Genomic DNA, 26,542 nt, shown 5'->3' with positions numbered 1-26,542 from the left:
TTACTTTTCGCTCTCCCGTGTCATCATCTCCCCGCCTCTTCTGTTTTTCCACAAACCTTGCACACAAGCACGTACACACAACTTGTTTGTTTTCTTTCTTTTCCCTTTCGTTTGTATCTACTTTTTTACCAGTGCAAGAGAACATCTGCACTGTAGTGTGGGACTCATTCCTGTACTAATGAAATTGTATTTTTCTTCACACGACTACATTACGACAATTAGACACTGTTAAAGAGCATTCATCTTCACTTCACCACCATACTACAGACATTCGTGAAACAGCTGTTTTATGATCCAAATAGTGAGCTGTAACAGAATATGTTATTCTGTTTTAACGAGTTTTACCAATTTAAGACCGCATTGTATGCATCGCTGTTAATGCCTCCCACTACCACCATACAAACCATAAATGAACGCTAAAAGCTTAAAAAATCCCTCTAACTAAAAACGTTAAAAGGTGCAGCATACCTGCGCATATATGTTATGAATATACATTGTGTCCACAGATACAAATCTATTGAAACACAGTATTGTAGAAATGTAGGAAAATAGGTTTGCACTTTAATTACAAAAGCCGAATTTCAACAATGAACGACGTAGCCTTCACCTATATTCTGGCTTATGGAGCAATTGCAAGTCGTAGACAACATGTTCGTTGTCTGATTGAAGTGTCTTTCGTTCGACTTTTCTTATAATTTATGATGCTCACAAGGACTGTGCGCCGTTCACTCTCAACGCCTATTGTTATCACGTTGATGGATTCTTCTACTACTGATGCTCATAAATCATCGCATTGATATCCTTAACACATATGATCATCTGTGTCTACAGCACTCTGGTATCGCTGCGGAATCCTCTGTCTTGAGTCTTCCTTCATATGAGCCAATGAGTGAATGAGACATAGTTCAACCTGTGACGCAATTACCACTTACTCGCAGCAGTATGGCTACTGTCTCGCTAATAATTGTTGCAGATGAATGCAGTTACAGAGTGGATAACGTCTTTCCTGCTTTACCGGGCTTGGTTTCGATAACGCAATATTGTAAAGGATGACTAAAATGAAATCCGTCCGACTTAAGTTATTGGCATATCGAAGCACGATCACTCTAATGCTGGTGAGGTATATAAAGGCATCTGTGTATGCGTTTTGTGTTCCTCAATTTTTAAGGTTTGCACATTAATTGTGTTGCATTGTATTGTAATACTTAAGGTTGTCACAGAACTCGTCACTTTTTGAAACGCGAGATTCCATCATTCTGTCACTGTTACTACCGTTGTACTACTATTATTCAATTTGTGGAAGGTTCAACTACTTCCTCTGGTAAACACTAAATAGGATTTTCAGTTATTCTGTTCTATAGAAACAACAAGAGTTTGTTACTGAACAGAATTATGGTGTCTCCAATCGTTCGCAGTGTTGCCATTATAGGCGCTGGTCCTTCAGGATTGGTGACCGCTCGTGCCTTGTTGGCGGAGAATACATTCAACAGGATTGTCGTATACGAACGCAGAGATGCACCGGGTGGAGTATGGAATTACTCTACAGAAACGCCGACGAATTTTCCATATCCAAACAGCAATCCCAACTTGGATGTAAAGCCAATCACGCACGAAGGACGTTCTCCATTGTACCCAAGTGCTCTGTATCGCGATCTGCATACGAATACTCCCATTGAGCTCATGACTTTTTCCATCCAAAACTTTCCTGAAAATACGGAACAGTTTCCTCATCGTAAGGATGTACTAGAATATCAGCGGCGGTTTGCTGAGCCAATTCGAACTCTCATCAAAACATCAACCGAAGTTCGCCGCATTCACAAGCAAGGTGGACAATGGCTTGTTCACTCTAGAAATGTGTCGCCGAACGAAACAAACGCCGAAACGGTTGAGCAGTTTGACGCAGTGGCCATTTGCAATGGTCATTATCAAGTGCCTTTCTTACCGGATGTAGAAGGTTTGAAAGAATTCGTGGAGGAAAATCCAGGTGTCGTCAAGCATTCCATTGAATTCCGTGAACCAGAGCTGTACAGAAACAAAAAGGTAGTTGTTGTTGGAAATGCATCTTCTGCAAACGACATCATTCGCCATTTATCGCCCTACTCCAAACTTCCCATCATTCAAAGTGTCTTGGAGGATCCGCAAACTAAACATCCTGAGCGACTAGTCCAAGTGCCTCGAATTGAGCGTTTTGATGCATCCACGAAACAAATACATTTAAGTGACGGTCGAGTTTTGCGCGACGTGGACTATGTATTCTATTGTACGGGTTATTTATATTCGCTTCCCTTTTTTGATGAACAGGATGTCCCGTCAGAAAATCGTCTAATCACAAATGGCGCATATGTTCATAACGTTTATCAACATATTTTCTACATCCCCGATCCCACCCTTGTGTTCATAGGTCTGGCCCTGCATGTTGTGCCTTTTCCAGTCGCACAAGCTCAAGCGGCTTGGGTTGCTCGAGTTTGGTCCGGCCGATTAAGACTTCCTTCTAGAGAACAACAATTGCAGTGGTACAGCGAACATTTGTCGTCTTTAAATGGGCGAAACAACATGTTTCATTCGCTTGAATTTCCGAAAGATGCCGCTTACATTAATCACATTCACGACCTCGTGTCCAAAGCGTCACCTAATCCTGAGACAGGGCTTCCTGCACCACATTGGGATGAGAAGTCACTGAAGATGCGGGAGAACATGTGGAAGATTCGTGCAAAATTCTTCGGTATTGAGGATTAAGTCCGGCTTGTTTGAAATAACAGTACCATTCGTTCTCTTTTAGTTAGGTTTTCAGGAAGAATTACCCGCCTTGCTTCTTCCCCTGTAATAATAAACATGAATATATGGAAGATTCCTTGTTTTTTTAGCAACAATTTAATTCGGCCACCTTCTCATCTTCCTCCCTCGCCCTATAAAGGAATCATAACAATTTGTATTGCTACGATATGGAATGAAAACATTCAGAATATACATGACGGTTACTACAGCATATAAGCAATGAGTTGAGAGTGCATGCATGCGTGTGAGTATGAATGAAATGGTAGAAGTATCGTGTAGGGAAAAGAAGAGAACGCTTGGGCTCGTGAATGAAAACGGTATATCACTAGTAATTATTGGATGAAAGAGTGTGCAATCGTGTGCTCTACAGTTGACGAATGGAGTACTCCGTTCCGTTTTGCGTCGTATACCGAACCCAAGGCATGGCCTTATAATTGAGCTTGGGCTCCGTGATTTTCAAGTATCGAACTTGAATACCGGAAACAGTGAAGTAGGGAATCGAGAATTTCACCTGTATGGGCCGTTTGCTTGACAATGTCGATTCTTCGTTTCGGACGCTGGGAAGCCCCATTTCTGCCTTCATGTAATACTCCTTACCACCGGCAAACTTTTTAATATTCCATAAAAGAGCAGCCTGCTCCGGTGCGTATTTGGTCGTTCCCGTTGTCGTTTGGAAACGTGGAGTATCTGCATCTTCGGGCACCGGCACGATAATTTGAACACTATTGGCAATTGATTTTTTCTTGAACTGGGCACGAGCCTTGATCATGAACTCAATTCGAGAGCCTGCATGAAGCTTCGTATTGCACTCGACGGCAATCAGAGGGCGCACATTTGATGTGAGCCGATAGCTCATAAGATCAAACTCGCCGTCTGGCGGAATGAAAGAGATTGTCCGATCGTTTTCGAAGCGTGATAACCGCACACATTGATGGAATTTGACATCTTCCATTTCGACTGATTTACCTTTTATAGTACGGCCGGCTGCCTTGAAGAGCATACGGTCATTAAGTCCAAGCCGAAGTTCGGGCATGCCAGAGAGGTAACATTTCATGTGAATGAGACCCATAATCTCACTCTGGATGACATTTCCCTCAGCATTGATGATCATGTTGAGCGATTCAATTACGTCCAAGAACACCTCGTTCTTGCGGTAATGAATACCGGCTGAACGCCATGAGATGGCATTTGTCATTGCGAGAGGAGGAGGAGCCTGCGTTTCCACCTTGTTTGATGACTGTGTGATGTATTCTTGCAGAATTTTCGTTTCCGTTGTTTGAGGAAAGCCGAAATCCATAACTTCATCCAGGAGCTCGTAAACAACAACAAAGTTATCGCGAATTGACTCTTCTTGAAGCTCCTTGAAATAGTCCGTGAACAGCTCTGCAAGCTTTCTCAAGAAGACAAGGATCTCCATTGCATTGGTATTTTTCTTAGACAGTGCTAGCAGAAATACATCATTGTGCTGGATAAAGATATACTAAACGAAACATAAGGTCAGCAACAAGTCATGAAGAGTTAACATAATAGTCTCTACGGCTGAGCAACGAGCAATTCCTCCTCATTGATTTCTGAGTTTTCCCGACACTCGAGCCCTAACACCTAGGAAACAGATCTCGTGCAGGGAGAGAGAACAACAACAAAACACGTACATTAATTCCTTCGTGAGTCATACAGGGAATCGCACAACCGTGCTCATCTTCAGCCTCAGACAGCAACGGCATGAATTTTTCCACAGCCGACATAGGAATGTCAGCTCTACAACAAGACGTCAGCTAAATTCAGCAAACACACAGCTGCGATGCTGCATACCGGTAATTGCGGGAGATGATGGTCTTTCCTCCCAAATTGAGGATGAAAACCGCCGACGCCATGCTTCACAATGTCCGCTATGTGTACGTTTTGTAGAAACGTGTGCTGGTGACGCGAAAGGTTGGCTTGAGGTGTGTGCGGGCGAATGTGGGATGGCACGTGGGGGAGCCGTACACCAGAACCGACTTACCGCGCCCCCACAAACGCCCGAAGTTACCGGAGTTTACCCCCATATTACCGGGCATATCCCACATTGACCCCACAATATCCCACATCCTTGGAAAGAACGAAAGTGATGCGTTGGTATGTTAAATTTTCTTTCTCTCAAGAGCTCTCCGCTGGCGTTTCAATGCGTCTTTACGTTTCTTTTTCCAGTCCCGAGTCAAGGTTAGCCGGTTTGCCGACCACCAGGACTGGATGGCCTGGTCGGTAAGAAGCGGTGAATCCTTGGAAACGGGAAGCAACACGTCCATGGGGATACGTGCTGTGGGAAAGAACATGGGCATAGAGGAGACTGTTGCCGGTGCACTGACGGGCACAATAGGTCTTGCAATCGGTTTTTGCTTTTCGACCTTGCCTTCGTCTTTCTCTTCTTCTTCTATTTCATCGGCCATTTCCACATCCATATCGTTGCCTCCAAACAGCGAGAATGACTCGGCCTCTTCCGCACTAGGTTTAAACAAGTTGGTGAGAGATTGCTCCTTGACAGCGATGACACGATCGCCGACCTCAACAGCCTTAAGGCCTTCTGTAGAGACATCAAGAACACGACCAGCAGAAGGCGACAACGGGTTAGAAACAGAGTCGGCGGACTCTTCTGACACAGACTCAACAGACTTCTCTTCTTGCTCGACTGCAGCTAAACGTCGCTGCTCTTCTTCAGCTTGCATTTCAGCCTCGTATTTCCGTTCAAGTTCGTAGTCACGGGCAAATTCCTCTTCTTCAAACGAAACCACGCGGGGTGTGTCAGACACAGACTCTTCAACATTGCTGCCACTACCGAACAGTTCCGATAACACCGCAGCACTTGTATCGTGTTCCTGTTTGTGTTGAGCCAAAACTTGTTCTTCGGTAAGCATAGCAGCTGCACCGCCAGCTTCGTCTTCGTACTCAACAGCATCCACACCTGCAACTTCCAAATCAGGCGTAGGCGAGCGATCACGTTGACTGGGTTTTTGGTAGTTACGACGATTGACAGCGTCTGCAAGTGAAACAAACTCTCCAGAGTATGTTCGATAGCAATTCATCTCCTCGTCGAAATAAGCCGTTGTGTCGTCCAGCTTCGGGTCGATACGACCCCAAAGCTTTTGCAGGCAGTTCTTGCCAAGGGGAAAGAAATGCTTGTACTGTTTTGTCTTCTTGTTGTACACTCGGAGCAATGCAATAGCACGTCCATACGGTCCCTTCTTCCAACCTTTTCTCGGTGTAGCTTTCCGAACATCGCTGTCCGTCACTGTGTTCAAAATATCCTTGGCCTCCTTGCCTCGAAAGATGGGAACATAGGAAGTCATAGTCGCGTGTGGAGTCAAGCAAGGTTCCTTTTTATTTGAAGAAGAAACCCGTTCTTTGCTTTGCAGAAACTCATTCCGCTTTTGATCCTCTTTTAATCTTTTACAAAATGTTAGAATAGAGTACACGAGAGAGATACCGACTCTCAGGCTCCGCCGCCGGTTCAGCGCTAATATTACCTTTCCGTATATTTACTCTTTGCTTCTTCAAGTTTTAAACGGGAGCCTCGGAAGACAACGTTTGTCAATTGAGTTCTGCACTTTACCCAATTGGCGTCTGTCGACTCGAGATCAACATATGCAAATCGATGCACTGTTCCGACTGTGCTTTGTTAGAACAGTAAATATGCGCAAAAGCTTTCTTTTTTCTTTCTCTTACCTGGTTGTTTCTTCTCAACGATTTCGAAGTTGGATGTTTGACCAAACCGCTGCAACCGTGGAACCAAGTCTTCTTCTCGAATGGTCTCAGAAAGACCACCAATAAACACTCTTCTTCGTTTTATATCGCTTGACATAATTCAATATGTACGTTTAGTTATAAAACAGACAAGTCCGTAAAAGGGAACAATTCTCCAACAGTCACCAGTAAAAAACCCTAAAAAAAAACAGTTACAGAAACAGATAAAACCGGGCAATAAAAGAGAGCAGTTTTAAACGAAGAACGACTCTTTTGTCGCTTGGTATTCCACTCAATTCACCCGAGGCTGCCGTGAGGTTGCAGGTGAACGTAGAGAGCTGGAATTGCGAGGAATAGTGATTCCTCGTAAACTGATTTAGTGAGGGCTTCCGCGGAAAACCAATTGTTTGCGAGGAATTGTGAGACGCAACGAACTGCAAAACTCGAGGTTGTTTTCTCCCCCCAGTCCATACCCCACAATTCCTCACTCGGCCTCACTATTTTATTTCTTGATACCTGTTCTTCCCTAATCCATCTTCACCTGTAGCCGCAACATGGATGTCGATGACTTGGTATACGCTGCGCGTGTAGCCGACCTGGAGTTCCTTGACGAAGTCATTGAGAAGCTGCCGTCGTATCTGGGAAAAGCAGATGAAAACGGTAACACGGCCTTACACATGGCATGTGCCAATGGTCATACAGAGGTGGTTCAAAAGCTACTGCCTCACTTAAAACCCGATGAAATAAACTCCAAAAACAGCAGCGGAAACACTCCTCTGCATTGGGCAGCCATGAACGGACACGTCGATGCATGCAAGCTTCTGCTTGACAACGGCGGCGATCCCCACGTAAAGAACAACTACGATAAGACTTGTCTGTACGAAGCCGACATTCGGAACAAGCAGAAGGTCATGGAACTGTTCCTCGACTACGAGATTGCGAAGGCCGAGGCAGACACGGAGAACGGAGCCAACGACGTAGATATGGCCAGCTAGTAGACGAAGAACAGAGGCATAGGAAAAAAACAAGGTTAAATCGGGTTTAGCAGGGTCAAACGAGGTTAAAAGCTGAATCAATTAAGGTCAGACAAGGTCAGGGCCTGAACGACTCGGATGTTTCACCCAGAAAAGAAAGGTGAAAAGAGAGAGAGAGAAAGTGAGTGAGAGTACTTTGTAAGCATGTCTACGGACAGAGTTTTGGGTATCATTACTTCTCGGTGTCTCGTCCGTTCTCCACTACCCTCCCACACCGTGTCTACAGACCAAGGGTCTTGCGAGCGAGGCGGCGGACGATGCGATTGTACTCCTCCCGATCCTGCCGCCAGACTTTGCAGGCATCAATGTTTGCACCGCTCTCGTCGTTGGGTTCAGCCAGCATCGACATGACGGACAACAAAATTTTCTCAACACTCTGAACAGGCGACCAGCGCTCTGAAGAGGACTCATACATGTTCGGGTCGTCACCTGGAGCATGGAGAATCGAAATACAAACTGTTCCATCGGCGTACACTTTCTTGGGTTAGCAAAATAAACTTTGTGGGGGATCCGCAAACTTGAAGCACAACCGAGCACGTGCTTGCGCAAAGATCGACGTTACCGATCGACGGTCATTGCGTCGATCGTTTTTGTGATCGACGTTCTGGGGTACTAGTTTCGCGGCGCGTACCGTTGGGATGAAAGAACTCGCACTCAAATTTAAGTGTCGGCGGACTCAGAGGGTAGTCCTGCATCAAAAATGTTAGCAGCGATTTTACTCCGTGCACGTACCGAGGGAAATTTGAGTGAAGCCGGATACAAACCGCCCTCAAACGGTGTTCCATCGGGTCCCTGGATGAGACAATCCCAGGTAAAGAAATCATCTTCGTTCGAGGGCCCAGCCGTAATACCATCAGGTCCGTTTTCAGTGAGTTCCTTGTACTCTTTCATTAAACGGCGCAAGGCCATTGACTTGCTCATTGTGATTTTAGAGGAATGCGTCGCAGGAGGAAGTAGCGAGGACGTGAGCACAGGTATAAGTACGAGTGCACGCGGTATACTTCGTTACGCCGCGTTATAGTTATACTGCGGTTCACACCACCTCAGTAAACGCAGCCTGCCTAAGATGAAAGCTCGCTGCAGCTCACTCCAGCTCACTACAATGCTCCACCAAATTTCTTCAATCCCCTGCGCTAGCTCTCGCTACACATCACTAAACACTAACACTCACTCACCAACTGCACGTCGCGAGTACCCAGTACAACAAGCACAGCTAGTACAGGCAGTACTGCTTGAATTTATGGATTTAGCAGGATGGAACCACTTCGCAGTGAAGCTTGGCGTAGTCGCCTGTGCGACGCTGGACTTGCATCGAAGCAGAAAACAAACGTTGCAATTGAACTTTGTGACGCTTTAAACAATTTACTGGCATCAGAAACGAAAAAAGAAATTGTCAGTACGCTGGCACCTGTTGTTTTGGACCTTCTGGAGAAGGAACAGCCCGTATTTTCCAGTATTGCTGCGACGCATCGTCTCCGGCTGACACTTATGGAGATTTTGAGAAAGTTTATTACTTTTGAGGGTTTCAGTGATCATGCGTTGCGGACATTTCTGCTTGCCTTACGTGTCGTTCGTGAAGACAACGAAGAAATGGCTGTAATCGCATTGAAGTTGTTGATCCTGTTATTTCGAACCTTTGGTCCGCTTCTTCAACCTCATGTGCGCGAATTCGTCAAGCTCGTCGTCGAATTGTATAAGGCCATGCCCACAGTCGTTGCAGAAATGTTCCCCTCCCGTCCTCCTCCCAGTCCTAACGTTCTAAACATCATGTCCATATCAAATACCGACTTTGCTACGGAACCTACTGCACCTAAACAACTGCAACGCGGTAACACCAGTTTCAAGGCTCTTTTAGAATGCCCGCTTATTGTTGTTTTCTTACTGCAGACTTATAAAGAGCTTGCTCAGGCTCTGTTACCGTTGCTTGCACCTCTCGCTATACAGTTCATTTCGTTGCAAGCGCTGCCACAGGCCGAGGCACACCGGTTAGCGGAGTCGCAAAACGAAACATTCGTAGGCGTGGTGCCGAGTTTGCGCCGTAATCATCACTACAATGATTTTATATCTGCGCAGGTGAAAACGTACTCCTTTCTCGCCTACCTACTGAGAGGATATGGCAATGCTTTACAACAATATAAGCAGTCGCTTCCTCTGTACACACTCCATTTGTTTATTGATTGTCCTCCCGAGTTGGCACATGCTCGAAAGGAGTTGCTTATTGCTACTAGACACGTTCTTTCCACAGACATACGTAATGATTTTTTGCCCTATATTGATGACCTTTTAAATCCCAAAATCCTTACAGGCACAGGCCTCACAGCGAAACATACTTTGCGCCCGCTAGCCTACAGCATGTTGGCCGATATGCTGCATCACGTTCGGCACAGCCTCTCACTTTCTCAAGTTTACAAAGCGGTCTGTGAATTTTCGAATGTGTTGCGTGACCCTACGTTTACGGCGGGCGTTCAAGCCATGGCTATTAAGCTTTTGCTCAACTTAATAGAACGGTTATTGTCTTTTAACGAAAAATCCAGCGCTCGCGTGATCCTTTTGGTTATTATCGAGGCTTTCGTTGAAAAAATGGAGCTTTTAAATGCAGAGATGAAGTCTATTCGTGAGGAACTGCGGGTACAGGAAGCGAACAGACCTGAAGAAAACGACGGCACCAATAACGATGGTAGTGATGGTAATGGTGTTCGCACCGATAGCGCCGACCTGGCGAAGAAATCCGACTTATTTACAAATCAAGCAGAAGCGACTAACATTAACGTCGTCATAAACCCGTTGGGTGATATGCATGAAAAAGGTCCCGACAAAGTAAAAGATCCTCTCTTTTTATTTAAACATTTAATTCTTGGCCTAAAATCTATATTCTTTGGTTTGCGAAACTGCAATGTGCCCTGTCCACCGAACAGCTCTATTTCGGCACAAGCCTGGTCAACAACCATTCATTTCACATCAAGTTCGGAAATATCGTTACTGCATCGACTATTGATTCAAGGTTGTAAAGGCTTTTATATTTACACTGTTGACGAAAAAGATGGTTCTTTGCATTCACTTCCTCTTAGTGCGCAATCAAGTTCTGATTTTAATGACCAACGACTTGCTGCTCGCATAGCGGAAGTGAAGGAAGTCTTAGAAGTTTTCGCTACGATTTTTGTATACCTTGATCCATCTACGTACATTGAACTGCTTGAAACTGAATTCCCTTCCTTGCTTGAGTGCATCACAAAAAACCTCGCATTAATCCATCTTATTCAGTTTTGGATAGTGAACGAAACAACGTCTGCTCTATGTACTGATGTATTATTAAGTTTTCTTTTAACAAAACTTGAAACGGTTGGTTCTCGAAATGTTGAAACAGTCTCTGTTTTACTGCGGTTATTCCGTTTATCCTTCATGAGCGTAAACATTTTCCCCGAAAAAAATGAAGCCGTTCTCCGGCCATACGTTTCGCAAATTCTTTATAAATGTTTCGAACTTTGTGGAAAAGCGGAACAGCCAATTAATTATTTCTACTTGCTTCGTGCTTTCTTTCGAAGTATTGGAGGGGGGAAGTTTGATTCTTTATATAAAGAAGTTGTTCCCGTTTTACCTCTGATGCTGGAAAGCTTCAATAAGCTCTTATATTCATCCAGAAAACAGAGTGAGAAAGAACTTTTCGCAGAACTTTGTTTGACGCTCCCAGTACGATTAAGTGTTTTACTACCGTATATTAGCTATCTCATGAGACCTTTAGTCATAGCTTTACGGGGTCCACCAGAAATTTCCAATCAGGGTTTGCGAACTTTTGAACTTTGTTTGGATAATTTAACCCAAGAGTTTTTTGATCCTTTACTTGAACCAGTTGCGAAGGAAGTTTTTGAAGCTTTATGGGATCACTTAAGCATTTCTTCTTCTCAAAATCAGCAACAAGTTGCAATTCGTATCCTAGGAAAAATGGGTGGTCGTAATCGTCAATTGCCTTTGGGAACTAGTGATTTTAAGAACGGTCCCGTGAAGTCGGACATCTTAACATTAAGCATGTCTTTCTTTGATGACGACAAAGAGTTTACATTTGAGCACTATCGGTTCATTAATGTTGCTAGTTCTATACTGCATAGTAAAAGTTCCTCCGAGTTGGATCTCGATGATGCGTTTCGCTTTACGTGCGCTAGTTTAAAACTTCTGTTTTCAAGCCAACTGCCACAGGAAAACGTATTGGGATTAATGGGACATTTTTCAAAAGTAATAAGCGGTGTCCCAATCGAAACCTTTTTCAAAAACAGAGGTGTTTACGGTAATTTTGGTGATATTCATACTGAAAAAAAATCCATACAAACTGAAACTGTTTTATGTCTTTTCGAAACTTTGATATACTCTTCGCAGATAGAGAAGTACAAAACAGAAGCTACGGAGCTTTTGTCTTCGGTGCTCGAATGGCTCAGTATCGTCGATATTGCTAATTGTGTTGATTCCTTACAGGCGCCAAATAAGTACGCCAACTTAGTTTCCGAAGATACGAATGTTCGCTTGACTTTTGAAACTTTCATTCGAGCCGCATTCCGTTGTTTGTCATCGGATCTGGAGACCGTACGAACGACCTCGTTGCAGTTCATAAATTACTATTTTAACACTGCAAAACAACTACTGGGATCAGCTGAATTGGTACCACATTTGCCTTCGTTTCACTCCACTCTGCTTCTGGCATGTAAAAACTGTTATGAAAGTCAGTGGTATATGAAAAGCGCTGGTTTTTCGGGGATAAATTGCTTAACAAACTCAGAAGTAGCCGGAGAAAAATGGCTACGTTTTGCCTTTACGGACATATGTAAGGCCCTTTTATTTATAATAAAGGACACTGCTTCTGATTTTTCAATTCTAAAAATCGATGAAGTTCAGGCTTCTATCCTCTTATTACTTACAAAAACATGCACTTTTCCTGATACATATAGTACCGAGGAGAAATGTAAACTGTTACTGGATTTACTTTCTCCTTTTTACTTTGAATTACCTCATCCTAACGGAAATGTACGATCTACTGTTCAGAATGTTTTAGAGACTGCTTCCAGAACCAACAATATATCTGTTAAGGATTTGCTTTCGCCTGTTAAGGATCGTATTTTAGCTCCTATATTTGGAAAGCCTTTACGAGCGTTACCGTTTGCTCTGCAAATTGGTCATATTGAGGCAATCACTTACTGTTTATCGCTAAAGCCAGCCTTCCTTGATTACAGTGATGAGTTTGTTCGGCTTTTAAGAGAAGCAATAGCACTTGCTGATGCTGAGGATGAAGCTTTTTTAAGTATTATCAAATCATCTCAGGTTAAAAGCTCCAATGCACTCAATGAGCTCCGGGTGACTTGCTTAAAGTTACTACTGACTGCGCTTCGTACCTTACGATTCGAGCAGCCTCATCAATTACAAACTCGAAATAAGATTACAAGTATCTTTTTCAAGTCACTCTACAATCCAGCAGAGGATATTTTTGTGATTGCAAACAGTGGGTTAAAAGAGATTCTTTCTCAAAATCAAAAACTTCCAAAAGAAATACTACAAAGTGGCCTTCGGCCTATCCTGGTGAACCTTTCAGATCATCAGCGTCTTTCGGTTAATGGCTTAGAGGGTTTGTCACGCTTGCTTCGGTTGCTGACGAACTATTTTAAAGTTGAAATTGGAAAAAAACTTCTTTTACATTTACAGGCGCTTTCTGGGCTCCAAGTTCTGCAGACTGCCTCATTAAAAGTACTGGAAAAAAATGACGCAGTAAGCGTCATAAGTGCACTCGTCAGAGTTTTTGAATTCCTTCCTCCTCTTGCTGTTCGTTTTCTTAGTGAGCTGACCTCTTCGGTGCTTCGCATTGAGAACGGTTTAAGACGGTTTGTCTCTAGTCCATTAAGAGAGCCACTTTCTCGCTTTTACAATGCTCACCCCGTTGAATCGTGGGATTACATTTTAACGCAACTAAACAATTCGCAATTGGTTCATCTATTGTATCATTTTTGCAAGATCCCAGCCTTAAATTACTTGCTGTTGGGTCTAACTATGTCTCTAAACTTGTTGAAATTGCTATTCAAACACCATCTTTAGAGAATTTGGCTCCGTTATTTGCAGTTCAAATTCTTGCTTGTGTTCTTCCACGATGCAGTGAAGTGAAAGCTGTCGAGGCTCTTTCCGCAAAACTGATTATATCCGCGAGATCAATCCATGAATTTGTGACGTCGTTCCCGGACGTTCTTTATTTGGAAGTAAAAAATGCTTTGAAAGCTGTTGCTGAGCTTCTTTTGAACCTCCTATCTAGGTTAGAGCGAAAATTAGAGTTCGCACTTGAGGTACTTAAGTTCGATCCTGATGTTTTGACAGAAATTGTTCCTTCTTATGTTGCTGAACTAAAAAATGTCCTTGTTAATACTGCAACTTTAAACGATGCAAAAACCACATTTATTGTTTGTTGCGAACTTATGGACGATAGAGCTTTAACGTTATCGTTAAAAACTTTTCTGTTGGATCAGATTATGTTTCCATTATTGTTGGGCGAATTTGGTTCTCAGTTAATTGATAAAGATACTGCTATAGCTCTGCATAATCACCTCTGGAAAATTTCACTGAAGGACACGACTGAGGGAACTGTATTTACCGATGATATTAGGTATCATACCCTTCGTTTAACTACCTATCTTTGTAGGGAATATCCTAAGGTATTCGGTGAGTATAGAAAAAGTATTATCATGTCTGCATGGAACTACTTTAAACTTGAAGATCCTTTGGTCAAGCACATGGCTTATGCAGCAGCATCTTGCTTTATAGCAGTTTATGATACTCCGGCAAAAATTGTCACTCCAGTTTACGTTGCCCTGTTAAAGGACAGTCAGTACGAGTATAAAAACATCACAGAGTTTTCATTAAACTGTCTCGCTCCGGTACTTCCAGTCCGTATGAACACTATGAGTGATATGACATTGCCCTTATGGGCAAAGTTACCGAAATTGGTCATCTCAGAGGATGCCCATGGACTACATCAATTAATGAACATTTTCAAGTTCATTTGCACCAACTCAAAACTGTTCTATCCATATCACAAAAATTACTTTCTCGTCATGATAAATGCCTTGCAGAAACTTGCCTCAGTTCCTACTAGCAACGATGAATCAATAACGTTAGCTCTGAACATGATTCGGACGCTTGAACAGTGGACCGCGCTGTACGAAGAGGAAAAGAAGCCAGTAACGGAATGCCCTTTAAGTGACAATGCTAAGGCTTACGTCTTAATGTTTCTGAATAAATTTATTGCTGTTCGACAGGATCCATTGGAAAACTCACTGTATGCTAAAGAAGCCATGGAATTGCTTAATAAGCTCTTGTCTCACGAGTGTTGGAAGTCTATAAAGTTTAATTATGACTTTTTTGAAAAAATTTTAGTTGAAATGGACAACACAGACAAAAATGTGAATACAATTGCAAATACGCTTAACGTTCTTGTGGCTTATTTGCAACAATTACCTTCTGATTGGATTCATGATGAACTTTCCCGGTTATCGCAACTTCTGGATAAAAGCATACGAAGCGTTAACAAGACGATTTTCAAAGCTTTACGAAAAGTTCTTGTTCCAATATTGAAAAACGTTCCTGTAAAAACCGAAAATGATGACGATTTGTTGGAAAATAGGGGTTTTCGAAGTGTATTACTTGCCGTTGCTCAAGACAATCTCGCTGCGATGACTAATTTAGACGCAATCATTTATATTTTGGAGACTTTTGCTGAAGACCATGTTGAAACATTAGATTTCTTAGTGACGGGACTAAGCAAGTCATTTCAAAAAGTTGTCAAAGACCATCTTATGCTTATAAGCCAAGCTGCTTCTGGCTCTGCGGATGGAAGTACTAAATATGCTGAGGCTCTTGAGCAAAATTCATCTCTACTCATACGAATGATAGACGTGATTAAATTACGAATGGCTCATTTGGGTGATCAAAGACGATGGTTTCTTGATGTGCTAATACAACTTATCGATAAAAGTACAAGTTTTGAGCTATGTTCTCATATCCTTAAGCTAACAAGAGAATGGGTATTGGTGCAACGTGACACCTTTCCTACTATTAAAGAAAAAACTGTATTATTATTGAAGATGCAACTTTTTGAGGGTCGTTTTTCGAACAAATTGGTAAAGGATGCTAGCGATTTGCTTTGTGAAATCTACACGAATCCTACTTTTTATCAGACTGAGCTTACGGCAAGATTGAAGCAGGCGTTTCTTTTCACAACTGAATCAAAAGACTCTGTAATAAGGCAGAAGTTTATGGCAATTTTGGATAAAAGTATGTCGAAGTCGATTTACTCTCGTTTACGTTTTATTTTTGAATCAAAATGTTGGGATGTAATCCCTGCTGCTTACTGGATTAAGCAAGCAAACTATCTTCTTTTAGGGTGCATTAACTTTGACAAAGTTATCGCACCTACTCTTCAATGTCTCCGCTTCACATCACCCCAGGACATATGCTCTCGTTTTTCCCACATATTAGCATCCATCTCGAGCGATAACCAGGATGAATTCAAGACTAGTTTGAGTAAACGGTTGAAACTCTTCTTCGAATCTTCTAATCAGGTGCGTGCTGCTGATATTTGCAGTTGTATCGCGAATATGCAATTCATAAAAAAAGATGAAGCACATATTTTATGGTGTAAACTGTTCCCTTCGGCCTGGTCGATGTTGAAATTAAGAGATCATTCGGATTTAACTAAATCTGTTATATATTTACTTACTCGAGAGTTTCATCTTCAGCAGGTAAATAAGCGTCCTAATGTCATCAAGACATTAATTAGCTCCTTTAACTATAGTCGTCCTATGCTTGAGCTTCCACCGCACTTGGTGAAGTATCTGGGGAAGCTCTACGGCATTTATTACGAAAGCATAGTATTTCTGGAGGATCAGCTTCAAGAAAATGGCGATGTTGACCAAAGTGCAATTGTTCAGGAAAGTCGCGCGAACGCATTAGCTGAGATGTATGCCTCTTTAGAGGAGTGTGATATGTTTTATGGTCATTGGCGCAATCGCAGTAAATACCTTGAGACTGTTGTTGCTATGTCATATGAGCAACTTGGTATGTGGGGAAGAGCCCAACAACTGTTCGAGCAAGCGCAAATGAAGGCTCGAAGTGAGGCCAATCCCTTTACCGAATCCGAGTACAACGTCTGGGAGGATCATTGGGTACTCTGCACTCAAAAGCTACAACAGTGGGACGTTCTTACAGAACTTGCTAAGCATGAAGGTTCTTCGGAACTGTTGCTGGAATGTGCATGGCGCATTAGTGATTGGTCAAACAATCGCTACTCTCTAGAGGTTGCTATAAAGAATCTCTCTGCCGTTCCAACGCCTAGAAAACTAACATTTCAATCACTCATTACTTTGCAAAAATCTATAAGTCAGCCGACCGCCATCGTGGATTTCCAGAAGGCCTTAAATGAAGCTGTTCAACTGTCGCTTATCAAATGGCAACAACTTCCGGAGAAGGTAAATCAGTCTCATCTCTCACTCTTAAATCTGTTTCAGCAATTCGTAGAGCTTCAAGAGTCGAGTACAATTTACTCGCATCTTTCTTCGGTCAATGCTCAAAACATTACGGCTCATGTTTCACCAATTAAGAGCATCTTGCAAGCATGGCAGGAAAGATTGCCTAACCTTTGGGAGAATATTACTATTTGGCGCGACCTTGTTTCTTGGAGACAGATTACGTTTTCCATGATAAACCGTGTATATCTACCGTTAATACCTACTCTGCAAAAAAGCAATCCAAGCAATTCCACTTCCTTCTTGTTTCGTGGTTACCATGAAACAGCTTGGATGATTAATCGTTTTGCACGAGTAGCCAGGAAGCAAGGCCTGTTTTCTGTCTGCCTCAATTTATTAACAAAAATTTACACGCTGCCGAATATTGAAATTCAGGAAGCATTTTTTAAGTTGAGGGAACAGGTTTTGTGCTATTTGGAGAACTCCAAAGAACTAGAGGTTGGTTTGGAAGTTATTACGAATACGAATGTGATGTATTTCAGTGCACCCCAAAAATCTGAATTTTTTACTCTTAAAGGTGTTTTCTTGGAGAAATTAAAGCGTTTTGACGAAGCAAACCAAACTTATGCTGCAGCTGTCCAGATTGACTTACATCTTCCTAGAGCTTGGGCGGAATGGGGAAGATACAACGACAAACTGTTCCAACAAGATGCTGGAAATCTCAATGCTGCCTGTAACGCAATGAGTTGTTATTTGCAGGCTGCTGGTCTTTTTGACAATGCTAAGGCTCGAAAGCTTATCAGTAGAATCCTATGGATGTTGAGTCTTGACAACAATGAAGGTGTGATTTCAAAATCCTTTGAATCATTTAAGGGAGAATTGGTCACATGGCATTGGATAACTTTTATTCCACAACTTCTAACATCGTTGTCACATTCTGAACATCGTTGCGCCCGTCAGATTTTAGCTAGGATTGCAAAGACGTATCCACAGGCTTTGTATTATCAACTTCGGACAACTCGAGAGGATTATGCAATTATAAAAAAGAGAACGAGGGCTGCCATTGAAAAATCATCTCACCCAGAGGAAAGCTCATTTAACATGCAAAGCTCTCCACTCATGTTTACGGCAAATCATTCCTCTAACGAAAGTCATACCGACACAATGGATGAGATGCGTCAAATGGCAAGTGCCCCTAGACAGCCTTGGGAACATGTTGAGGATATCATGTCGATCTTGAAAACAGCGTATCCGTTATTGGCTCTCACTATGGAGACGCTTATAAATCAAATTCAAACACGTTTTAAGTGTAAGAGCGAGGAGGATTCTCTCCGACTTATTGTTGCCTTGTTACAAGATGCACTCCAATACAGTGTTCGTTTGGGCGCTCTTAATACTGAAAGCAAGGTCCCTGCCTCTGTTGAGTCAAATTTAAGTGTGTTTGCTGACAATGTGTTACCGGAGTATTGTCGAGAACAATTCAAAAATGATTTCCTTACGAGTAATCTAAACTTCAAGTCGTACTTGGAGCATTTGAGGATATGGCGTTCTCGTTTTGAGAGATTGTTAAAACGCTCACCGAGACGTCTATACCTTGAACAGATCTCTTCTTACCTTTCTGAGTTTCACTACCAAAAGTTCGATGATGTTGAAATACCGGGTCAATACCTTCAACATCGCAACAACAATACTAATTTTGTCCGGATAGAGCGGTTTTTACTCGAGGTTGATGTTGTTATCCGTTACAGCGTTTGTCATAAACGCATAACGATTCGGGGTTCTGATGGTAGCTTGCATCCTTTTGCTATACAGTATCCCTCAGCCAGACATAGCAGACGTGAAGAACGGATTATGCAGTTACTGCGGATTTTCAATGATGCAATGGACACGGATTGTCAGACTCGGAAACGTAACTTAAAGTTCTTCGTTCCCGGAGCTATACCGTTGTCTGCACATATTCGGCTACTCACTGACGATCCTACTTTTGTAACACTGCACGAGATCTTCCAAACGTACTGCCATGCGCAGGGTATAGATGAGTCAGCTCCTACTACAAAGTTTGCTATTTCACTTTCTGACTGTCTGCGTTCCATCAATGTTCAAGGTGCTTCTTCATTTACGGATGAAGAAAAAATGCAAAAGAAGAAGTTTGTATTTGAAAAACGTATTGAGCTGTATAAGGATATTCAAGCAAACATGGTTCGCCGCACGGTGGTTCTTGATTTTTTCCGCGAAACAATTGAGGACTACGCGCATTTTTGGTTGTTTAGAAAGAACTTCACATATCAATATGCTTGCTTTGCTTTTGCTTCCCATGTACTAAGCATCAATAATCGTTTTCCTACAAAACTATACTTCACTAAAAATGCGGGTTTCGCTTGGACGACCGAAATGTTACCTGCAATGGCTAGCAATTCACCCGTCTTTCATAACAACGAGATTGTTCCGTTCCGTTTGACTCCAAATATCCAGGAGTTTATCGGCAAGACTGGAATGGTTGGGTTGTTCGGTCCCTCAATCATGATAATTGCCCGAGCACTAATGCAACCTGGCTATGATCTTGATATGTGGTTGAGCATCTTCATTCGTGACGAACTCATTTGGTGGTTCACTCAACAACGGCAGCCTCCTTCCTCTAACGGTTTACTGAGAGAAAAAGTGATTAGCAATACCGACTTAATTGTCCGTCGGGTTTCATCTATCGGTCAGCCTGCTTTTGGCAATTTGCCTGCGAACCAAACAATATTGGATTATATATCGCAAGCTGTTAATCCAAAAGCGCTGGCCCAAATGGATGTTTTGTGGGCCCCTTGGTTGTAAATATTAGATATGATTAAACTAATGAACTGTTTACTGAAATTAGCAAGTCAGTTGAGAAAGCGTATTGCCTTGGTAGCTCAACATTGAGCAATCAAGAATTGTTGCATTTGTCGTAAACGTTTTGTAATAGTACCATCACACGTTTTCGTATTGACGCAGCAAGTGTCTCAACTCTTCCGTCTACAGCTGTCCTCAACGTAAAAGCCACCATCAATTACAAGAAATTAAGTTCTGTGTGAAGCCGGCTGTCGTTTATTCTCAATTATTATTCTAAATATATAATGTCTACGCCCGCTAAAATAGAGGAGCTTAAAAAGGAGCCCGAACCTGTTAAGGTAATTCAGGAGTATATCAACATTTAACTAACGAGTTTAGTCGCAGATGGCTACTTTAAAGAGCAAATGCAATTTCTTTGTGCTTATCTTACTGTCTGTCCCTCTCAGTTTTCTGACTGTGTTGCTATTCGTGTGGTTTTTACTTTTCGGATTGCTTAGCATTGTAGGAATTACTGCAGTCGTGCTAGCCCTGGTTGGTGTGTTATCTATTGTCGGAACTGTCTGCTCTGCCTTGGGTGTTTCTATCAGTATTGTTGGTCTTGCTACGGCAATTATAGGATGCATCATTACGACAATTGTCTTTACCGTACAAAAGGTGTTCCATTATTCACGCCGGTTCGCTCAGAGATTCATTCCTTACTGGACTAATTTCGAGTACGGAGTATACCGTCTGCGTTTGGTTACGGAATATCGTGTCCGACGTCTCAGTCTTTCTGCATACAATGGTATCCACAGTCTTATCTGCAGCAACAACAAGCAGCCAAAGTTATGAGCATGAGTTATATAGTTTATGAGTACTAGTTTTATGACAATATTTATATGGAATTAGTTTTAAATCAAGAAGGTCTCACTAGCTAGTGAGAGGTCACTCGGCGTTTTTGGCAACATGATGAGAGGGGGAATGATGCAGGCACAAGCTATGCAAATGGATTGCGGTCAGGAACAGATTTTTGCCGTTCTATTTTTCTTCGCTGTCTGGCCATTTCTTGTTCCTCATCTTCAGCTTTTCGTTTTAAGTAAACAGCACTATTTTTGCGCTGATATGGGTCCATACAGAAATAAAGCTTTTTTCCAATTTCCTTAGCCTTATTTATATCTGTTTGTGCGTGTTGCAACTCTAGGAGTTGTGCTTCATTTTCCTTTACCTTGGGCATTAATTTTTGTAGATTCTTTGCTTCCAAGTACTGTGTGCACAAATCCTGATTAACGTGATAAATGGCCGATAAGGCCATTATGCTCGGAGAATAGAGAAAATACAGGTCTGAGTGCAATGTTTCGGACAGGAACTGTTTGGCCTGGTCGTGACATTTGAAGAGTGTTTCATGCGGAAAGGAGGGCAGAGCTTTTTGGCAGTCAAGCAGAAAACCCTGTAACGGTCTAAACGGAAGCCAAACATAAAGATCCCAATCGAGGCTCTGACACAAATAAAACTCGAATTCTAAAATTTGCTGCGGTGTGGAATTGGGTATCTTTTTGCAAAACTGGTCAATGGGTATGTAGTGATCACTAGCTTTAGTAGCTGCGTAAAGAGCGGTGAAACTGTGTATTTGTATTAGAACAAATCCTTCATCGGTTAGACGTACATGATCGTTTTGGGATTGTACTCCATGATAGAGTTAACGAGGAAAAATCTCTTAAAGTACGTCACAGCATAACCCTGATAATGTGTTAAAAGAATACGAAGGACAGGTAGTTTTGCTTACTCTAATGTGACTAGGCAAGTTCATTGCAGCAGCCAGTGTGCCCAACTGACAAGTGTAATACACAACGAGTAGTAACTCTTCGTCTGCATTCAACGTGACAGGCAGTTTGTCTTCAGAGGCATCTTTGTTTTGCATTCGGTACTCTTCCGCGATATGTTTTCTCACTTTTTCAGAAGCCTTTTGATTTACGCTTTCTCGTTTCTCCCGAAGAGTTGTTTCAGTAAAAATCCAGTCTTTACACTGGGTAGATTCTTTAAAACCTCCGTCGGCCATTGTGTCTAGCCCAAGAATACCGACCCTTTTTCGTGCTGTAATTAAATTGTGAATAAATCAATATGAAACACGTCTAGAGTGCTAAGAAGTTCAAAGAGAACTCAAATTTACCGAGTTGAAAACTACTTAAAATATCGTTTTAGTCCTGCCACTTCGGTTTCTTTTCAATGAACAGCCTTCGCGACAATCCTAGAAAATGTTTTTAATTAGCCAAAAAATCAAAGAAAATTGAAAACGGTAAAGGTCATCTTAAGAACACGGTTTGTCGTACCAAAAATGCTCTGCTTCTAAAGGAAATTATCAAGGCACAGGTATCTTCTGTACTGCTTTAAGGCATTCTCATTATTAATTGCGTTGATTAATTCACCACCAAAATGAAACTCACCACCAAAAATTGACGACAATACCGCTGCCTGCCTGTGTCAAGGCCGGTTGCTACTGCTTACCGCTCTCCGTTAGGGATTGTTTCAACAATGGCCATGCAAGACCTTGGATTTCCCGCTTACGCTGTTACATGGATTACAAATAGTGTAATTGCTGTCGGAGGAGGTGGTGGTGCCTCCAATACCGGTGTTAAGAATCAACTGGTATGTTTCTGTAATAGATAGAATGACTCGTTGGAAGTTGAGCTCAGCGTTTTTGATTATTTGTTTCTGACGGTGATTTGTTGATAGAAAGTGTTTGGTTATAATGAGGACGAAGGTAACAGTTTTTTCGTTCCAATGCAAGATATCGAGTTGAAGGACACTGATGATGCTGTGATGTCTTTGGACTCGGATGGACAGGTGTGTTTTTGAGTCGCAGAGAATTAGTGGTTCTGTTACTAGTCCTACTTCTACTGCAATTGTATATCTACGTGTATCTAACGGTTTTCTGTTAAGATATTGATTGCCGGTATCAACGATTTGTCTGATGAGTCTTCAAACAAGCACTTAAGAATTTACAAGAAAAACGCTAAAAACCTTTTTGAATTCGAAGCTTCATATCAGCTTGCGAATTTCACGAACTCAGAAGAGTATCAACGCCTGTGCCGTTATAATACCCAGCGCAAGCTAATATTTATTGCCTGTACCAATAAGACGTTTTCTGTCATTCACAAGTATGACAGTGGACTGCGTTTTGAGCTTAAGGATCTCGATGTCTTTGATATCAGCTTCTCACCTGAATATGTAAGTAGACGTGGTGCTAAAGCGATTTACTGACCATTGCAGTGCGCGTTCGCAAGTACTAATGCTATTCACATATATAATTGGGAGTACAAGCTTGTTCAGCGTTTAGAACTTCCGTTTGAAAAGGTCAGTATCCGAGGTGTTGCACTCATGAAAAAGAATGCAGTCCTTTGTGCCTTTAATCGGGTCGAAAACGGCACTCGATTAGGTTATCTTGCCAGATTCGAGATGGATCCCAAGGCAAAAGTATGGGCATTCAAGAAAAGTCTTTTGCTAAAGAACTCTCGAGGCATTACAGCTTTCTGTGCTGAGAATGTGTCAGGTATGTTAGTTATTGCTACTGCTGACTGCACTCTTCGCATTATGACCAACCGCCTTCAACCCATTTCGAAAATTCCCCTTCACAAACTCCCCATTACTTGCGTATCTCTCTCACCGGATGCTGAGAACGTTGCTACTGTTTCAGCTGATGGCACTCTGGCGGTTACTTATGTCGGCAAGTACAAAGTGCTGAGTAGTGTTAAGATTACCGATGTAGGAATTGCCCCTCGTCTACTCATTTTTGCGGTATTTGTAGCCTTGATCGCTGTGCTGTACATGAACATACTGTTCCCCGGTCGTGTGCTCGAGGAATTCCACAATTTCACCAATATGATGACGCATAGAACTGTTCTGCTTCTTACCTCTTGGAAACGACTCCTGTAGGAGAAAGCCTTTTTATAAAATATTTGTTTTTTTTTTTCAATTAGTTGCCCTTGGTTATTCCTGCAACGTCGATGGAAATAAAAGAACAAACAGCTTTCTGTGTTCATTATCCTGTTAATTTTTCCAGGACACTTGCTGGTTGGATTTCTTGTACATCGAGCAATTATAGGCCGTTTGTTGATCAAGTTTATCTTGTCAAGGCTTATTTCGATATTAGAGTGCTTAGTTCCTGCGAGCTATTTTAACGAGAGCTTAGTCTTCGCTTCCCTCACCTTGCAAAGGATTTATGAATTCACGTTTGTTTTGTTTAAGTCGTCTACAGATCTCTCTCCTTCTGTTGTACTGTTATAGCAAGAATACACACCAACTTCTGGTTATAAACGTGCATAGCGTAATGTAATTGTTTCGCGCTCATGCACATTAGTTAACGAATCGAGAAACTATTTGTTCTGATTTATACTTTCATTTGCTCATTGTATTAAGCTATCCGAAACGAACAGTATTGACTGCCAAGCCATTCTTCCTCAATTAACACCAAAATGCCTCATAAACGTCGATTCTGGACGAACAAAACTCGAACCAATGCTCTGTTTCTACTTACAGCCGTTGTTTGCACCGTTTCTGTAGTATTTAACTCAACCATAAAATTCCAGTCCAAAGACAAGCAGCGACGCTGATTACGGCAATTCTAAAACCAGATCTGTATAATATATAGCTGACAGCTGTTGCTTCCCTGTTCATACTATGTATCCTTAACTAATTACAGGAATTTGCGAAAAGGTGTATTATTAAAACTCGAACCTCTAACTTCAACTGACCTCCCACTTGCCACTTGTTACAACGTAATATTTGAAAGTCAAGAACTCGAATATCTCCTACACCGAGCTGAGACTGGCTCCGTTGTTTGAAAAGACAAATTGTCTCGTGTTAACTGTTTCACACCTATTTATTAAGGAGTAGTATAACTTGGATAAATCCATACTACTTCCACTTTAGGCTGTTTTGATGATTCAGAAACTGCTGTTTCATGGTAAGTCGGAACCTTTTCCTTGCACTTTGTATGAGTAAACTAATGTATTTTGCTTAGTTCTGCGTCAGGCGGACGATTTAGACGATGATCCTGATGCCGATACAACGCCTGCATTGCAGGAATTGTACTCTAGTTGGGCGCTTTTCATTCTTCTCGTCTTATTGATTGGTGCCCTGTTGACGAGTTATTATGTCCAGTTAAAGCGTATCCGTGCTGTTCATGAGACGGTTATTTCTGTTTTTGTCGGTATGATCGTTGGTTTGATTATTCGAGTATCGCCCGGTCTGATTATTCAAAACATGGTATCGTTTCATTCGACATACTTCTTTAACGTTTTACTGCCCCCAATTATTCTCAATTCTGGTTACGAGTTGAACCAGACTAATTTTTTCCGAAACATTGGAACCATCTTGACATTTGCATTTGCTGGAACCTTTATCTCAGCAGTTGTGATGGGATTTCTAATCTATCTTTGGTCGTTTCTTGGAATTGAGAGCCTCAGATTATCGCTGGTCGAAGCATTGGCCGTTGGTGCAACATTGTCCGCTACTGATCCCGTTACCGTTCTTGCTATTTTTAATTCGTACAAAGTTGATCAGAAACTCTACACGATTATTTTCGGAGAAAGTATTCTTAATGATGCGGTCGCTATTGTCATGTTTGAGACTTTGCAAAAGTTTTACGGTAAGAGTTTGCACTTTCTTACTCTTTTCTCGGGCATTGGAATCTTTCTTGTAACTTTCTTTGTGAGCTTAGTGATTGGCGTATCCGTTGGCTTTCTTACTGCCTTACTGTTGAAACATTCGTCCTTGCGCCGCTACCCTCACATTGAGTCTTGTATCATTTTATTGATGGCTTATGCTTCATACTTTTTCTCGAATGGCTGTCACATGTCTGGTGTCGTTTCACTTCTATTCTGTGGCATAACCCTGAAGCATTATGCTTTTTATAACATGTCTTACAAAGCTAAGCTTAGTACGAAGTACGTGTTCCGCGTGCTTGCTCAGCTGAGCGAAAACTTCATTTTCATTTACCTGGGTATGTCCTTGTTCACCCAGGCTGATTTGGTGTATAAGCCCTTGTTTATTCTTGTTTCTACTGTTGCTGTCTGTGCTTCTCGATATGCCAATGTTTTCCCACTCAGTAATTTCATTAATAAACTGGGTCATAGGGCTTCAGGAAACAACGTCGACCGCATTCCTTACAGTTACCAGGTAATGCTTTTTTGGGCAGGCCTTCGCGGTGCCGTCGGAGTGGCACTGGCTGCTGGGTTGGAGGGCGAGAATGCACAATCATTACGTGCAACAATTCTTGTTGTCGTCGTGCTTACTGTTATTATTTTTGGTGGTACTACAGCAAGAATGTTGGAAATTATGGGCATTCAAACGGGAGTCGAAGATGAGGAGGAAAGTGATGGAGAAATCGTTCCCTCTTGGGGACGACAGGGTAATGATCGTGTTCTGCCGCGCGACAGTCTGGAACTCCAACAAGCTGTACAACCCGCTGATTTGACTCAATCATTTGGCTTGTCTGCCTCTGACGACGATGAGCCAGTCGTTCCCGAAGGTGCTGTCGTGAATACTGCTGGTCGGTTTTCCCAATATCAGCGAGCTGCAGACATGTTCAACGACTTTATCCGTTCTTCGCGTGAAGATCAAGCACAATGGCTTATACGCTTTGATGAAAATGTTCTTAAACCCGTTCTCATCGAACAAGACATACTAAAACGAACTACTGAGCCTTAGCAGGTTACTAGTGATGCTGTTTATAGACTA

General features: G+C 42.2%; 10 protein-coding genes across 10 annotated transcripts; 6 read left to right on the top strand and 4 right to left on the bottom strand.

The window, feature by feature from the left end:
* The first annotated feature begins 599 nt into the window (after window positions 1-599).
* On the top strand, window positions 600-3,010 carry SJAG_04608 (flavin dependent monooxygenase). Its single transcript, XM_002175660.2, has one exon. It carries the CDS (start codon window positions 1,393-1,395, stop codon window positions 2,734-2,736), a length of 1,344 nt encoding a protein of 447 aa, XP_002175696.1. The 5' UTR covers window positions 600-1,392; the 3' UTR covers window positions 2,737-3,010.
* A 129-nt stretch (window positions 3,011-3,139) lies between these two features.
* SJAG_04609 (AP-1 adaptor complex mu subunit Apm1) lies at window positions 3,140-4,649 on the bottom strand (the record flags this gene model as incomplete). The annotated part of the gene is made up of 3 exons (XM_002175661.1): window positions 3,140-4,255; window positions 4,428-4,533; window positions 4,588-4,649. 3 exons carry the CDS (start codon window positions 4,647-4,649, stop codon window positions 3,140-3,142), a joined length of 1,284 nt encoding a protein of 427 aa, XP_002175697.1.
* A 246-nt stretch (window positions 4,650-4,895) lies between these two features.
* Window positions 4,896-6,610, bottom strand: SJAG_04610 (ribosome biogenesis protein Nop6; the record flags this gene model as incomplete). The annotated part of the gene is made up of 4 exons (XM_002175662.1): window positions 4,896-5,404; window positions 5,513-6,195; window positions 6,276-6,417; window positions 6,475-6,610. 4 exons carry the CDS (start codon window positions 6,608-6,610, stop codon window positions 4,896-4,898), a joined length of 1,470 nt encoding a protein of 489 aa, XP_002175698.1.
* Window positions 6,611-6,965: 355 nt separating this feature from the next.
* SJAG_04611 (ribosome biogenesis protein Nop8) lies at window positions 6,966-7,592 on the top strand. The gene has a single exon (XM_002175663.2). It carries the CDS (start codon window positions 7,047-7,049, stop codon window positions 7,485-7,487), a length of 441 nt encoding a protein of 146 aa, XP_002175699.1. The 5' UTR covers window positions 6,966-7,046; the 3' UTR covers window positions 7,488-7,592.
* SJAG_04612 (ubiquitin conjugating enzyme Ubc7/UbcP3) lies at window positions 7,002-8,500 on the bottom strand. Its single transcript, XM_002175664.2, has 3 exons — window positions 8,259-8,500; window positions 8,158-8,215; window positions 7,002-8,000 (listed from the first exon to the last, which is right to left on the bottom strand). The coding sequence occupies exons 1-3, from the start codon at window positions 8,445-8,447 to the stop codon at window positions 7,747-7,749; spliced, it is 501 nt and encodes a 166-aa protein (XP_002175700.1). The 5' UTR covers window positions 8,448-8,500; the 3' UTR covers window positions 7,002-7,746.
* Window positions 8,501-8,780: 280 nt separating this feature from the next.
* On the top strand, window positions 8,781-19,831 carry SJAG_04613 (transcription-associated protein; the record flags this gene model as incomplete). The annotated part of the gene is made up of 2 exons (XM_002175665.1): window positions 8,781-13,384; window positions 13,522-19,831. 2 exons carry the CDS (start codon window positions 8,781-8,783, stop codon window positions 19,829-19,831), a joined length of 10,914 nt encoding a protein of 3,637 aa, XP_002175701.1.
* Window positions 19,832-20,033: 202 nt separating this feature from the next.
* On the top strand, window positions 20,034-20,760 carry SJAG_05336 (hypothetical protein). Its single transcript, XM_002175666.2, has 2 exons — window positions 20,034-20,166; window positions 20,207-20,760. The coding sequence occupies exons 1-2, from the start codon at window positions 20,113-20,115 to the stop codon at window positions 20,657-20,659; spliced, it is 507 nt and encodes a 168-aa protein (XP_002175702.1). The 5' UTR covers window positions 20,034-20,112; the 3' UTR covers window positions 20,660-20,760.
* On the bottom strand, window positions 20,476-22,239 carry SJAG_04614 (TFIIH complex cyclin Mcs2). The gene is made up of 4 exons (XM_002175667.2): window positions 22,135-22,239; window positions 21,591-22,052; window positions 21,471-21,544; window positions 20,476-21,426 (listed from the first exon to the last, which is right to left on the bottom strand). Exons 2-4 carry the CDS (start codon window positions 21,861-21,863, stop codon window positions 20,805-20,807), a joined length of 969 nt encoding a protein of 322 aa, XP_002175703.1. The 5' UTR covers window positions 21,864-22,052; window positions 22,135-22,239; the 3' UTR covers window positions 20,476-20,804.
* A 70-nt stretch (window positions 22,240-22,309) lies between these two features.
* SJAG_04615 (GDP/GTP exchange factor) lies at window positions 22,310-24,265 on the top strand. Its single transcript, XM_002175668.2, has 4 exons — window positions 22,310-22,450; window positions 22,538-22,648; window positions 22,745-23,032; window positions 23,075-24,265. Exons 1-4 carry the CDS (start codon window positions 22,337-22,339, stop codon window positions 23,735-23,737), a joined length of 1,176 nt encoding a protein of 391 aa, XP_002175704.1. The 5' UTR covers window positions 22,310-22,336; the 3' UTR covers window positions 23,738-24,265.
* An 11-nt stretch (window positions 24,266-24,276) lies between these two features.
* Window positions 24,277-26,512, top strand: SJAG_04616 (CPA1 sodium ion/proton antiporter; the record flags this gene model as incomplete). The annotated part of the gene is made up of 4 exons (XM_002175669.1): window positions 24,277-24,363; window positions 24,734-24,767; window positions 24,825-25,451; window positions 25,524-26,512. 4 exons carry the CDS (start codon window positions 24,277-24,279, stop codon window positions 26,510-26,512), a joined length of 1,737 nt encoding a protein of 578 aa, XP_002175705.1.
* Between the last annotated feature and the right edge of the window lie 30 nt (window positions 26,513-26,542).

This window comes from Schizosaccharomyces japonicus, assembly GCF_000149845.2.
Source record: "Schizosaccharomyces japonicus yFS275 unplaced genomic scaffold supercont5.3, whole genome shotgun sequence".
NCBI lineage: Eukaryota > Fungi > Ascomycota > Schizosaccharomycetes > Schizosaccharomycetales > Schizosaccharomycetaceae > Schizosaccharomyces > Schizosaccharomyces japonicus.
This window is presented reverse-complemented; position numbering and strand designations above follow the sequence as displayed.